The sequence below is a fragment of the Diaphorina citri genome, unplaced genomic scaffold (assembly GCF_000475195.1).
Source record: "Diaphorina citri unplaced genomic scaffold, Diaci psyllid genome assembly version 1.1 scaffold2737, whole genome shotgun sequence".
NCBI lineage: Eukaryota > Metazoa > Arthropoda > Insecta > Hemiptera > Psyllidae > Diaphorina > Diaphorina citri.
The window spans coordinates 3,331-18,881 of NW_007380154.1; the positions used below are offsets into that span (position 1 = coordinate 3,331).

The following is a 15,551-nucleotide window of genomic DNA, read 5'->3' on the forward strand; positions in this document are numbered from 1 at the left end:
TAGACGTTTCCTTGTTTCCTAGTCCGACATTTACAACACAAGTGTGGACCCGGCTTTAAGATATTTTAGTGCCATCCTGTAGCCTGTAGACATGTTGTTCGTAACATTTTGTTTATAATTATTTATGTTTACGTGATTCTGTTACGTTTCTTTCTTTAGATACCTCTTCTTTCCTTTCCATTTTCCTTCTTCCTTCTTTCCTATCTCCCACTATCTTCATTTAGATTTCTCCTTCATTTCCTTATCGTTCTTTCTTCTCGTGTCGTGTCCTTTCTCTTCTTCATTCTTCTTCTTCTCTTCCTCCTCCTCCTCTTCTCCTTCTTTTTCTTCTTCTTCTCTTCCTCCTCCTCTTCTTCTCCTTCTTCTTCTCCTCCTCCTCATCTTCTCCTCCTTCTTCTTCAATTATTTCACTCTTTTCTTCTCATTTGTTCTTTCTTTTTCTCCTTTCCCATTTCTTGTTTAACAATTCCACCGTCATGTTTGTTTGTTTTTAGTTTTACCTCCACTTTAGTTTAAGTTTCATTGTTATTCTCTGAACTAATTGCTTCTTGTTAGTTTTCCCGGCACTCCGTTTCATATTTCATACCCTATTTCATCTTTTGTCTCGTGCTCTATTTAGTCTGTTTCATTTCATATCGTTGTCTGCAAGAATGAACAGCTAAGCTAGTCTTTTCGTTTTCTAGTGTTTTATTTGATGTTTGGCTTTTATCTGAAGAAGGTATTCTGGAGTGACCCTTGTGAAGAGGCTCCTTTTATCTGTCTAATATACTAGGTACCTTTTAGTGCCTTCTTGTCTAGCGGTCTAGTACCTGCTTAACAAAAAATCAAGTTGACATTGTTGGCATATCTTGTAAGCTCATTTTTTTCGCTTTCTTAATTAGATGGAGTTCTTTGTTATTAAATTTATTCTCAATTTTCATTTTGTTTTATTCTGATTTCAGAACCTCAAAAACCAAATTATGACAACGAATTTATGGGTGGAACAGGTAAGCTCCTAAAGGATTTAAATATTTTAAATTTACCACTAATCACTAATTAATATCTACCAAGAAGAAATCATTATTTTTCTAATTTATTAGATAGATAATTATGATACCTACTTCCTCAATCCAAGTTTTGAAGAAAAAGAGAAGAGAAGAGAGAGAGAGAGAGAGAGTGAGGGAAAGGGGGGGAGAGAAAGAGAGGGATGGAAATTTCTTGTTTGATTAATAGATAAAATAATATTATTACCTACCAATTATTTTTTTATGGTTTCCAATTACTCTTCTATCTTGATTACTTAAGATAGGTATTCTATTTGCTTTTAATTAAACATCGGAAAATCAGAAATCTGAGCTTTTCTCAAATCTTCCTTTTCTTCTTCTTCTTCTTCTTCTTCTTCTTCTTCTGCTTCTTCTTCTTCTCCTCCTCCTTCTTCTTCGCCTCTTCCTCCTCCTTCTTCGCCTCCTCCTCCTCCTCCTTCTTCTTCTAGGTCCACTCTCCTTTATATTTACTTTTTTTCTGGGTACGTTTATGTTTGCTTTGATTTTAAAAGCTTAATCGAAATAAAGTAAACACATTAGAATGGTCTTTCTCTGTTTGTTTTGTCTATGAGTATCAAATACGCTTTTTGTCTTTTATATTCTTTTGTCTTGCAACTTTTTCTTTCGTTCTTTTTACCTACTTTCTTTCCTTTCCTTCCCTTCTTTTGTTCCAATACCCTTTCTTCTTTTATGCCTACCCTTTCTGTTCATTCTCATTCTCCTTCTTCTTGTTCTTTTCCCCCTCCTTCTTCTCATCCTTATTCAGTATTCTAAGGACTCGGTCTCCTTCTACAACTTCTTTCTTAATATTCACTACCTTTTCTGCACTAATTCCTTTAACTTTTCTTTGTTCTTCCCCTTCTTCCCCCCTTCTTCTTCTTCTCCTTCTCCACCTCCTCCTTCTAGTCCTCCCTTGCCTTCTTCTTCTTCTCTTTTTCTCCACCTTCAATATTCTGAGGGCCCCTTCTGCTCCCATAACTTCTTTCTTAATATGCACCACGTTTTCTGCACTAATTCGTTCAGTTTTTCTTCCTCTTCTTCCATCTTTCCCCTCTTCCGCATCTTCCATCTTCCCCTCTTCGTCTCCTTTCTGCTAACCGATGACCTTGGAGAGTATTAAACTAATAGAAACTATAGCTGCAATAAAAACTAGTTACTATACAAGTACCCTAGTAGTATGGTATAGCTACAGGGTAACCCACAAATTTTGACATGAAAGGCGTCTCACGGGGAATTATCGAACGATCTAAGCAATAACCCGACTTTCTTTCCTTTTTTTTTTTTTTTTTTTTCTTTTTTTCGTTTATCTGATACAGAACTACAAACACTTTTGTGTACCAGACGTCTATTTTTTAGTCCGTCAGTTTTTTCCCAGATTAAACCCTTGAACGGGAAATGCACAGTACCTACGTAAAGACAATTTAATCATTATTAGGATTCGGACTCTATCAGGGGCTTTTTCTCTGAGAGTGACTTCCACATTAATACTTTTAAAGCATGTTGCGGGACTTTGGACTTACTCTGTACAACAACCCTAACCAACAACAAGAAAAACCAGGAAAACTTTCTAAGCGAGCATTGTGGTGGGGATTTTCTTTTGAATTTATTTCGAACTTCTCCCGGACAGGGAGAGAGGGGGAAGCAAAGTCATAATGGCCAAGTTTTTGCGCTCGTGTGTGTCGAATTAGAAGCTGGGTTTTCATTTCACAAGTTTTTCTTTTCAGAGTACGACGGGAGAGGGTGGGGGCACCCTTTAATTTAATCTAAGTACACAATTATGTAGCCCTATACCTACCTGCCTAGTGCCTACTATAGATTTAGCTAGCTGAATTCCAGTGCAGAGGGACTAAGATTAGACAGCAGGCTTTAATAAAATTCGAGATAAAAGTTTTAACTGATTAAGTTTAGTAGCTATCATAATTCAGTCTAGAAACAGTTTGAAAATCCCGATTTTATTCTCTTTTTTTTCTAAAGAAGGTCGATAGAGGGACCTCTGGCAAGGATGGTCTTATCGTCCCGAAATCGAAGAGAGAAAGAGGACATGGTAGGAGAAAGCCAGCCGTTCCGAGAACGAACCTGATCTGTTTAGGATAAAGTTCGCCCCAAGCAGAAATTGAACCTGCGACATGAAACGGTTAAAAAATCTTTATTCTATTTAAGACTTGGATGATATTCACCTTTTTGAATACACATTGGAATCAGGATTGTTTTATTCAGGTGCAAAATAATACCCATCTTAGATACCATTAGAGGCAAGACCAAATCTTTACATACAGCCCCGAACAGGCCTGGAACTATGCAGTCCAGGGCTCTCTGACGTCCCTAATCCCTCAAGTGTGTGCCGCGCCTGTGTCTCTTTCACTTTTTACATCTGTGTAGATCCGCCCCTGGCATAGTCCCCATAATAATATGTGAGCTTTGTTTGATATTTCAAAAGAAACATCCAAACTTATCGAAACTTTTCCTGAAAGCATTTTTGAAAACAAACAGTTCCTTTTTCCTTCTTTGTTTGGAAAGAAAATATTCTCCTCTCTCTGAGAAAATGAAAATGAGGGCAAGATTGGATGCTGATGATATTCATATGAAACGTCTGGCAAACGAGTGATACCTTTGGATTTGGGCATCAAAATTGGCTAATAAAAGCTAAAAAATTGTGTATTTTTTTTTTTTTTTTTTTTTTTTTTTTTTTGATAGCGGTTCGGTTTAACCTTTACCTATTGCCGGCATTTTCCGAGCTGACTATATTGGCGGACCATGTTTATTAGTGACACTTTGTTGTTCGGCAGTCCTGCTACTTACAAGGTCTGCCTTCTTTTAGTTACGAAAATAATGGCTAAATTAGAAGCTCGACTGTCTATTTATTATTTTTATTTATTTATTTTTAAGATTAATGTTTCACCGCCTTTTTTATTTCGTAGTAGGTATTCGTAGCAATTAAACAACTGCTACATTAGACGCATGTGGTCTGTGTCGTAGCATGACCATCCCGTAGTATGTCCCTCATCATCTAATTTAGCAATTATTTTCGTTTGTCAGACACCACACTGTTATCAGAGATGATAAGCCGGTACATGTCTGCATGTCATCCTAATTCGTTATCACCTAGAACGTTACTCAAAGAACTTTGATAACTTTGTACTGAAAAGTTGGAGAAAAGTTCGGAATGGGGGGCGTAGATACATAGATAAATGTTAGTGGCGTATGTGAGGTTTTCAAAAGGGGAAACTATAAGCTCATGTACAGAATGTTATGAAAGAAGCCCAGATATGGTTTAATCTGGCCTTCTTCACTAACCGTGGAGCCCAGATATTGTTTCTGGGCGTCCAAAAGGTTTAAACCCCCAATCTTACGAACACGGAAAGGAAGTATGTATGACAATTATACCTTCGTACGATATGCTAACCTGCTGGTGGTCTTAGAAATCTTCGAATCTAGATTCGACTCAAGGAAGTGGCACTTTTTGGAGAAAATATCCGAGGGAGGGGTGAGAAAACCGTAGAGTGACTATATTGGCGGACCATGTTTATTAGTGACACTTTGTTGTTCGGCAGTCCTGCTACTTACAAGGTCTGCCTTCTTTTAGTTACGAAAATAATGGCTAAATTAGAAGCTCGACTGTCTATTTATTATTTTTATTTATTTATTTTTAAGATTAATGTTTCACCGCCTTTTTTATTTCGTAGTAGGTATTCGTAGCAATTAAACAACTGCTACATTAGACGCATGTGGTCTGTGTCGTAGCATGACTATCCCGTAGTATGTCCCTCATCAAGTCATCATCTAATTTAGCCATTATTTTCGTTTGTCAGACACCACACTGTTATCAGAGATGATAAGCCGGTACATGTCTGCATGTCATCCTAATTCGTTATCACCTAGCATCCCGTAGTATGTCCCTCATCATCTAATTTAGCAATTATTTTCGTTTGTCAGACACCACACTGTTATCAGAGATGATAAGCCGGTACATGTCTGCATGTCATCCTAATTCGTTATCACCTAGAACGTTACTCAAAGAACTTTGATAACTTTGTACTGAAAAGTTGGAGGAAAGTTCGCAGTGGGGGCGTAGATACATAGATAAATGTTAGTGGCGTATGTGAGGTTTTCAAAAGAGGGAACTATAAGCTCATGTACAGAATGTTATGAAAGAAGCCCAGATATGGTTTAATCTGGCCTCGTTCACTCACCCTGGAGCCCAGATATTGTTTCTGGGCGTCCAAAAGGTTTAAACCCCCAATCTTACAAACACGGAAAGGAATTATGTATGACAAGTATACCTTCGTACAATATGCTAATCTGCTGGTGGTCTTAGAAATCTTCGAATCTAGATTCGACTCAAAAGGAAGTGGCACTTTTTGGAGAAAACATCCGAGGGAGGGGTGAGAAAACCGTAGAGGGAAAGGGATGCTCCCCCATATAGTTTCAATTGAGAACACTCCACTGATGATAACATTGTTCAGAAGTTTGGGGGCGGGAGGGCTGGGTGGGGTTATGTATTCCTTTGTTCATTGTTTTGACGAAGTATGTGACAAGGTTGATGATTAGGTTTTACAAAATGTTAAAATTTAGAAAATACCACCGTGACTCAGTTCTTAGATCACGTGACTAGGTAGGTATCAATGTCAACCTGGAGCCCGCGGTAATACCTTACCTATTATACTTTCAGGTTATATGAAAAATCATATTACAGTCGAACCTGGATAAACAGGAATACAAGGGATAGGCAAAATTGTCCTGTAGAATCGTAGTGTATGTACCAGGTACTCGACTCACTGGTTTAATATAACCGCAGGCATCAGCATCATAAGGACCATGTTTTATGCACAAATGCGGACCCTGCAAACTACGTTGAAAAAAGTTTTAACCTTACTGCAAACTTGCTCTTGTGTAACACCCCCCAAATCCCCCACCTTGGGATTGCAATCCGCACCACACAATTGTGCGCTAACCTCGGAAATGTAAATCCTCTAATGATGAATTAATATCTTCAACCATGTGTTGTATTCAGTCCCATGTTTTAAATTGTGAAAAGGGTAACATTGTACGTACATTTAAAAGCGAATCCTTGTAAAACTCACCGTCCCCCCAAAAAACACAATGAGTAATGACCCCAAGGGCCTCAGTAAAACTACAGCACACGCAAATTGATAAATGTATAACACAAACTAACCTCGGTGGGGTAGTGGTCAAAGCTCTCGCCTGTTCAATAGGAGGGTATGGGTTCTATCCCAGTTGAGGCATAGAAATTTATCAATTTTTATCCTAATGTATTTGAGAAATTGGCCACATATTAATAGAACTTTGAGGGTTAGGTAGCCAGCCTATTTTCGAAGGAACTGCACCTGCCTTTTAAGCGCTATATCGTGAGATTCCCGCCCGGGACGAAGTCAAACGAACTTTCCCCTAAACAAATAAGGTTTTATGGTTTCCAATCACTCTTCTATCTTGATTACTTAAGATAGGTATTCTATTTGCTTTTAATTAAACATCGGAAAATCAGAAATCTGAGCTTTTCTCAAATCTTCCTTTTCTTCTTATTATTATTCTTCTTCTTCTTCTTTTTCTTCTTCTTCTTCTTCTTCTTCTTCTTCTTCTTCTTCTTCTCCTCCTCCTCCTCCTCCTCCTCCTCCTCCTTCTTCGCCTCCTCCTCCTCCTCCTTCTTCTTCTAGGTCCACTCTCCTTTATATTTACTTTTTTTCTGGGTACGTTTATGTTTGCTTTGATTTTAAAAGCTTAATCGAAATAAAGTAAACACATTAGAATGGTCTTTCTCTGTTTGTTTTGTCTATGAGTATCAAATACGCTTTTTGTCTTTTATATTCTTTTGTCTTGCAACTTTTTCTTTCGTTCTTTTTACCTACTTTCTTTCCTTTCCTTCCCTTCTTTTGTTCCAATACCCTTTCTTCTTTTATGCCTACCCTTTCTGTTCATTCTCATTCTCCTTCTTCTTGTTCTTTTCCCCCTCCTTCTTCTCATCCTTATTCAGTATTCTAAGGACTCGGTCTCCTTCTACAACTTCTTTCTTAATATTAACTACCTTTTCTGCACTAATTCCTTTAACTTTTCTTCGTTCTTCCCCTTCCCCTTCTTCTTCTTCTCCAGCTCCTCCTCCTTCTTCTAGTCCTCCCGTGCCTTCTTCTTCTTCTTCTTCTTCTTCTCCTTTTTCTCCACCTTCAATATTCTGAGGGCCCCTTCTGCTCCCATAACTTCTTTCTTAATATGCGCGAAATATTGGAAACAGGTGTATAATGTGCTACCGTCGCGTCGTTAGCTAAGATTGAAAACAGCTAATTGGTCTGTGGCGTATAATATCTCTTGGTAGCGCTGTCGAACTTTCTTGACTTGGCGGGGAGGGGCGCTACAGAACTCCTTAATTGACCTATTTGTTCAAAACTGGGTAATAATTTCCGATAATGTGTCCAAATTTCAGGTGGACCTCCGACATTTGGACGAGGAGAAGGGAACCAATGTGGTGGATATTGGAGTGGATCTGACCGCCTTCTACACATCCGTGGAGTGGGACATTCTGGAGGTGCCTGCTGTGAGGTTAGTTAATCAGAAAATCTGAACCATCTGGTTCTCTAAATGCGGTGCCTCTAATGGCTAGATTGTACGCCATCTGTCTCTGAGATATTGCGACCTTAAATCCTTGATTAATTGATGTCATGACCGTTTATAAAGAACTTTCCCGGTATCCTTTACAAAGTAAAAGACACTACTGGGATCCTTACAATTGTACTTTCAGTGCCTAGAGTTACGTATACATGTTACGTATACGTATTACGTAACGGCCCATATCTCAGCCCCTGCTGGTCCGATTTCAATAAAATTTGAAATCTAAGGGTTTTTAAAGCATTTTGAGATGATCTTGATGATTTCTTTTACAAAAATAGAGAAAAAATTATGTCGACGTCATTGAGTCAACTGACGAAAGATCTCATTTGTATTTCGCAGAAATGAAAAGTTCTACACGTGCTGTGATGAGCCCTACCTGGACATTACGTTCAACATCACCATGAGACGGAAAACTCTCTTCTACACGGGCCATCTGATTCTCTAAATGCGGTGCCTCTAATGGCTAGATTGTACACCATCTGTCTCTGAGATATTGCGACCTTAAATCCTTGATTAATTGATGTCATGACCGTTTATAAAGAACTTTCCCAGTATCCCTTACAAAGTAAAAGACACTACTGGGATCCTTACAATTGTACTCTCAGTGCCTAGAGTTACGTATACGTAAATACGTATTACGTAACGGCCCATATCTCAGCCCCTGCTGGTCCGATTTCATCATTTGTATTTCGCAGGAATGAAAAGTTCTACACGTGCTGTGATGAGCCCTACCTGGACATTACGTTCAACATCACCATGAGACGGAAAACTCTCTTCTACACGGTCAACCTGATCATTCCGTGTATGGGCATCTCCTTTCTGACCATCCTAGTGTTTTATTTACCTTCCGATAGTGGCGAGAAGGTAAGAACAGATTTTAATAAAGACTTGTGGGGGGCATGCGAACGTCAAGAGTTTGAAGGGCCCCGTTACCCGGCCTATATTAAGGAGCGCGGAAGGGCTCCGCCCCGCCAAGTCAAAACAGTTTGACAGCGCTACTAAAAGATATTAACATTATTAACACGAAACAGAGCTATGAGGTTTTTAGGGACTGTGCTAAGATACCGACTCTATCTAAACGGGCCGACCTTAAGCCAGTCCTTCACTATCAGGTAGACCTGACAGGCGGACCTTTTCAGCCGTACCTGTCTGGTCATCCTGATAGTGAGTGGCTGGCCTTAGAGACTTTAGTAGGTGTAGATGTAGTGTCGTTTAGTAGGTATAGTACAGCTTTGGCAGACAGCAGACATCAACGAACAATTACTACCACCACACCGTCACTAAACACGGTTTCTTTGATTTTTTTCTGTCTTCAAGGTCAGCCTTAGTATTTCAATTTTACTGTCACTCACTGTGTTCTTCCTCTTGTTGGCGGAGATTATTCCTCCCACCTCCCTCGTAGTAATTAATATCTACCAAGAACCCAAGAAGAAATCAATATTTTTCTAATTTTTTAGATAGATAATTATGTAGATACCTACTTTCTCAATCCAAGTTTTGAAGAAAAAGAGAAGAGAGAGAGAGAGAGAGAGAGGGAAAGGGGGGGGAGAGAAAGAGAGGGATGGAAATTTCTTGTTTGATTAATAGATAAAATAATATTATTACCTACCAATTATTTTTTATGGTTTTTTAACACGAAACAGAGCTTTGAGGTTTTTAGGGACTGGGCTAAGATTTGAAGATTTTACCGACTCTGTCTAAACGGGCCGGCCTTAAGCCAGTCCTTCACTATCAGGTAGACCTGACAGGCGGACCTTTTCAGCCGTACCTGTCTGGTCTACCTGATAGTGAGTGGCTGGCCTTGGAGACTTTAGTAGGTGTAGATGTAGTGTCGTTTAGTAGGTATAGTACAGCTCTGGCAGAAAACACACATCATTGAACTATTACTACCACCACACCGTCACTAAACACGGTTTCTTTGATTTTTTTCTGTCTTCCAGGTCAGCCTTAGTATTTCAATTTTACTGTCACTCACTGTGTTCTTCCTCTTGTTGGCGGAGATTATTCCTCCCAACAGACATCATTGAACCATTACTACCACCACACCGTCACTAAACACGGTTTCTTTGATTTTTTCTGTCTTCCAGGTCAGCCTTAGTATTTCAATTTTACTGTCACTCACTGTGTTCTTCCTCTTGTTGGCGGAGATTATTCCTCCCACCTCCCTCGTAGTTCCTCTGCTGGGAAAGTTTGTTCTCTTCACCATGATCCTGGATACGTTCAGGTAAGCTTTCGTGAACCAGTCCGGCTCTTTATTGTGAGAAAATTGTGAGAAAACGGGTGCCAAAGAGATAACCAACACTGTCTGAACGGCCAGACAGGGTTTACTAGAGTACTAGACTGGCCCAGAGCACAACCAGTCCGGCTCTTTATTGTGAGAAAACGGGTGCCAAAGAGATAACCAACACTGTCTGAACGGCCAGACAGGGTTTACTAGAGTACTAGACTGGCCCAGAGCAGAGACTTTTCTGTAGACTGTACCTAATCGCTAATCGAAACAGTTTTCTTGAAGTGGAAGATGGAACATTGGAACTACTATTTTAGACGCATTAATCCATTTGTATCTTGATATTATCGTCACGGAAACTTTTCTTTAGACTGTACCTAATCGCTGATCGAAACAGTTTTCTTGAAGTGGAAGATGGAACATTGGAACTACTATTTTAGACGCATTAATCCATTTGTATCTTGATATTATCGTCATAATTTCCTCACAGATGACCTCTATTTCTTAGACAGAACAATTTAATAATCATTTGTCGGGATCGAGTGGATTGGAACACATGACATGCCTTCAGGCACACTCCATTTGTCAAGGGTTTAGGATTTCCTTGGCCTTGGGATCAATTTTATTTTGAAGGGAGCCAAGTTTTTGCGCTCGTGTGTGTCGAATTAGAAGCTGGGTTTTCATTTCACAAGTTTTTCTTTTCAGAGTACGACGGGAGAGGGTGGGGGCACCCTTTAATTTAATCTAAGTACACAATTATGTAGCCCTATACCTACCTGCCTAGTGCCTACTATAGATTTAGCTAGCTGAATTCCAGTGCAGAGGGACTAAGATTAGACAGCAGGCTTTAATAAAATTCGAGATAAAAGTTTTAACTGATTAAGTTTAGTAGCTATCATAATTCAGTCTAGAAACAGTTTGAAAATCCCGATTTTATTCTCTTTTTTTTCTAAAGAAGGTCGATAGAGGGACCTCTGGCAAGGATGGTCTTATCGTCCCGAAATCGAAGAGAGAAAGAGGACATGGTAGGAGAAAGCCAGCCGTTCCGAGAACGAACCTGATCTGTTTAGGATAAAGTTCGCCCCAAGCAGAAATTGAACCTGCGACATGAAACGGTTAAAAAATCTTTATTCTATTTAAGACTTGGATGATATTCACCTTTTTGAATACACATTGGAATCAGGATTGTTTTATTCAGGTGCAAAATAATACCCATCTTAGATACCATTAGAGGCAAGACCAAATCTTTACATACAGCCCCGAACAGGCCTGGAACTATGCAGTCCAGGGCTCTCTGACGTCCCTAATCCCTCAAGTGTGTGCCGCGCCTGTGTCTCTTTCACTTTTTACATCTGTGTAGATCCGCCCCTGGCATAGTCCCCATAATAATATGTGAGCTTTGTTTGATATTTCAAAAGAAACATCCAAACTTATCGAAACTTTTCCTGAAAGCATTTTTGAAAACAAACAGTTCCTTTTTCCTTCTTTGTTTGGAAAGAAAATATTCTCCTCTCTCTGAGAAAATGAAAATGAGGGCAAGATTGGATGCTGATGATATTCATATGAAACGTCTGGCAAACGAGTGATACCTTTGGATTTGGGCATCAAAATTGGCTAATAAAAGCTAAAAAATTGTGTATTTTTTTTTTTTTTTTTTTTTTTTTTTTTTTTTAGGGGGTGGATCGAGTGGATTGGAACACATGACATGCCTTCAGGCACACTCCATTTGTCAAGGGTTTAGGATTTCCTTGGCCTTGGGATCAATTTTATTTTGAAGAGATTCTAGGGAAGCTCCAAAGACATCAACGAATTTCAAATCTTTCAATGATTTTGTTTATTCCTCAGCATATGTGTGACCGTGGTCGTGCTCAACATACACTTTAGATCCCCCCAAACACACGTGATGTCACCTTGGGTGAAGAAAGTCTTCATCCACCTTCTGCCCAAACTTCTCGTCATGCGACGGCCCCAGTACGATAGGAATAAAAGGTAACAAATAAATACATTGTATAATTTGGTTATGTTTTCTAGGACCTGTAGGTTCAATGTACCTACGTATGACATACTATGTCAAAAGAAAGTGCTAAAGGCACTCGTAAAATTTGTAGCCGAAACCAAATGTCAGCCAAAAGCAATCACCCTATTTAGGGCTGATTGAGAGGCTGACGAAAAACGCCGACCCCATCTGTACACGGGAAAAGACGAAGAAGAAGAAGAAGTTATGTGTTCTAGGAGTTTAACATCACTGTATAATTACTAAGAATGATAAGGTCTTTTCTTTCTACCCACCATTCGGCGATAAGCTACCCGCCTACTCACACTGGCCTCACCCAGCCTGGTTGCTGCCGAGAAAAGCCAGCAGCACGCGAATTGGTCATCCGGATACTAACCACGTTGTATATTATCTTCAGAGATCCATTGAGAATTGGTGCATGGCAAATTCAAAGTACTATCGCCGCTGGCTGAAGAAAATGAGTTTTGACTTTGACCCAAGCGATTTACGTCTCCAACTTCTGGAGGAGACAGATCTGATAGGAGAGAAGGAGACACGGAAAGTAAAGTAAGTAAGTAAGTGAGTAATTACTTTAACCCTTTCTATGCTTCCGTTCCAGCATCGCCACGTCCTGTCATCGGATCATGGTTCGGACGTGTAACGGGTTAGAAAGACACGGAAAGTAAAGTAAGTAAATAAGTAATTACTTTAACCCTTTCTATGCTTCCGTTCCAGCATCGCCACGTCCTGTCATCGGATCATGGTTCGGACGTGTAACGGGTTAGAACTGAGGGAGCCAGGGGCGAGTCGCATGACTCAACTTATCGACCAAGAACCACCCCATCCCTTCGCCACTGACCAAAGCGTGTTTCCTCCCCCACTGGAAGAGCTGTTGAGACGGTGAGTAGAGTTCTGAAAGGGTTAAGAAGTAGATTTTTACTTTCCTTATCCTATAGGAAGGAAAGTAATGTAATCGGGTCAAATTTTCGATGGTCAGTTTTTGAAGATGTTTGATAAGAAGGAACTTGAACAACGAAGGTCTTATCGTCCCGAAATTGAAGAGAGGAGGAGGGCAGGAGAAGATAAAGCTAGCTGTTCGGAGAATGACCCTAATCTGTGTAAGATAAAGTCCGCCCCGGGGTGAGAATCAAACCCACGACCTGGCGCTAACAAGGTAGGCGTACTATTCTCCAAAGCTCACTAGACTCGCCTCGTCACTTTTGACTTCCCAACGCTCCACGGCGACGCTGCCTCAAACAAATAATAGAATACAATATACCTTGTTTATCCTGCTCAAATGAGACTAAAAAGTCCATTTACCCCAGCAGTCTAAACAAGGTCTCGTGTATTTTATAGGTTTAAGAACATGGTTCCATGATTCCAATTTCCAATGATCTCATAACCTATTTTCAGAGACATGGACCCATCCCAACACCAGAGCACGTGTAAAGTTCATGGCACCCCAACGCGACCCCCTGGGGATCTGCCCCTGGATGACATCGAGTCGGAGCCCCTGGACCCCTTGCCGCCCCCTATACCGCCCCTGCCCCCTATGAAGAAAGTGTCCCACCATTGGCACCTCTGTCCAGAACTACACAAGGCGATCGCGGGTGTCCGGTTTATAGCAGATCACACCAAGACTGCCGTCAATGACACAAAGGTGAAGCCATTAGAAGTAGAAGTGCTATCCATGACCAGACCTAAATGTTTTAGCAGAGAGAGAAAGAAAGAGAGAGATAGAGATGTTATTAGGGAAATGCTATTTTAGAGGTTATTACTTTTAGTGGATCTAAATTTTTTAGAGGACCTAAAAAAATTAACATTTATACTACCTATGCATTAAAATTAAGAGGACAGGTAGTTTCTTTTTCCAATAGTTTAGGTAATATTGAAACCTAACTAGCAGGAACCAAAAGAAGTTATACAGCCAAGAAGCTCAAGTTCCAAAATATGTGGTCACTCCGGCGCTATTTCTCCTCATCTCATCAAAATCGTATTACTTTCCGGAAAACCTTCCTACTTTCCATACTGATTATTATTATCAAGTTTCCATTTATTATTTTTACAACATACAACATCAGAACATTCAATATTCGTATAAATGGTATACCCATCGGTAAAAGCGGAGCTTGTGCCACGGATGGGATTATAACTCACCTCTTATCATTCCCTCCCCAGGTGCGTGAAGACTGGAAGTACGTGGCCATGGTCCTATCAGGTCTTTTAAAAAAGTTAGGTGGGAGAGAAGGGCCTTCCACTCAAGAGTCCATCAAAGTCTATCATGTATCATTCTCTTCCTCTCTGTTCCCAGTCCTGGTACGACTACAAGCCATGGTCCTGGACCGCCTCTTCCTGTGGATCTTCACACTGGCCGTCCTGATAGGATCGGCCGGCATTATCCTCCAAGCACCAACTCTCTACGATGACCGGGTCCCCATTGACGTCCGAATATCCGAAATTGCTTCAACCACCGCCAAACCCGTGATCGCTAGTACCTTGTAGTAGACTGTTGGCCGAAACTTATAGTCCAGTGAACCGTAGAACTCATCAACTTACCCAGAAAAGTGCCCAAACGAGGCCCTTGGAAAAACAATAGGCCTCAAAAGTCCAAAACTTATCAAAATTCCTTTGTGTTGAACAATGGAACGTTTTTGGCAAATTTTGTAAGTTATCGAGAGACAAAGAGTCGAGGTCCTTGGAAACCTAAATAGGGCCCAAAACTGATCATCTAATAAATAAATAATAATAATAATAGACTCTTGAGTGGAAGGTAACCACTAGGCGAGGTTAACGCCGGAGGCGTTTTCTACCACCTAACCCTTAGAGCTCCATGAGGATAAAATTCCATGCCTCGGCTGGGATCGAACCCACGCCCTCCTGTTTACCAGGCGAGCGTCTTGACCACTACGCTACCGAGGCAGGTCATCTAGAACCCATCAACTTACCCAGAAAAGTGCCCAAACGAGGCCCTTGGAAAAACAATAGGCCCCAAAAGTCCAAAACTTATCAAAATTCCTTTATGTTGAACAATGGAATGTTTTTGGCAAATTTTGTAAGTTATCGAGAGACAAAGAGTCAAAGTTGAGGAAAATCGTGACTAGAGGCTCGCTTTATGTATACAGTTGGTTGGTTCATCGTTGAACTTAACACGCTCTTAAAAAGCTCCCACCCTCTTAAATGAAAATGGATTGTTTGGTTAATACAACCCGGTTTTAAGGGAAATGGATAAAATTCCATGCCTCGGCTGGGATCGAACCCACGCCCTCCTGTTTACCAGGCGAGCGTCTTGACCACTACGCTACCGAGGCAAGTCATCTAGAACCCATCAACTTACCCAGAAAAGTGCCCAAACGAGGCCCTTGGAAAAACAATAGGCCCCAAAAGTCCAAAACTTATCAAAATTCCTTTATGTTGAACAATGGAATGTTTTTGGCAAATTTTGTAAGTTATCGAGAGACAAAGAGTCAAAGTTGAGGAAAATCGTGACTAGAGGCTCGCTTTATGTATACAGTTGGTTGGTTCATCGTTGAACTTAACACGCTCTTAAAAAGCTCCCACCCTCTTAAATGAAAATGGATTGTTTGGTTAATACAACCCGGTTTTAAGGGAAATTTAAAAGCAATTGATGTTCAATTTGTTCTCTCATTGATGAGCAATAAAGTACAGAAAACTGCTCATTATTATTATGTGT

General features: G+C 40.3%; 1 protein-coding gene across 1 annotated transcript in view; it reads left to right on the forward strand.

Annotated features, from left to right (window-relative positions):
• LOC103519457 (acetylcholine receptor subunit alpha-like) overlaps positions 1-15,066 on the forward strand; it is a 17,735-nt gene extending 2,669 nt beyond the window's left edge. Inside the window, exons 2-10 of the mRNA XM_017448208.2 lie at positions 7,456-7,571; positions 8,336-8,504; positions 9,728-9,864; positions 11,713-11,856; positions 12,596-12,760; positions 13,274-13,520; positions 14,039-14,068; positions 14,195-14,430; positions 14,549-15,066. Of these exons, the coding sequence (XP_017303697.1) occupies positions 7,456-7,571; positions 8,336-8,504; positions 9,728-9,864; positions 11,713-11,856; positions 12,596-12,760; positions 13,274-13,520; positions 14,039-14,068; positions 14,195-14,362 (1,176 nt within the window). The 3' untranslated portion in view covers positions 14,363-14,430; positions 14,549-15,066. The remainder of the gene's footprint in view (positions 1-7,455; positions 7,572-8,335; positions 8,505-9,727; positions 9,865-11,712; positions 11,857-12,595; positions 12,761-13,273; positions 13,521-14,038; positions 14,069-14,194; positions 14,431-14,548) is intronic.
• Positions 15,067-15,551: the final 485 nt, after the last annotated feature.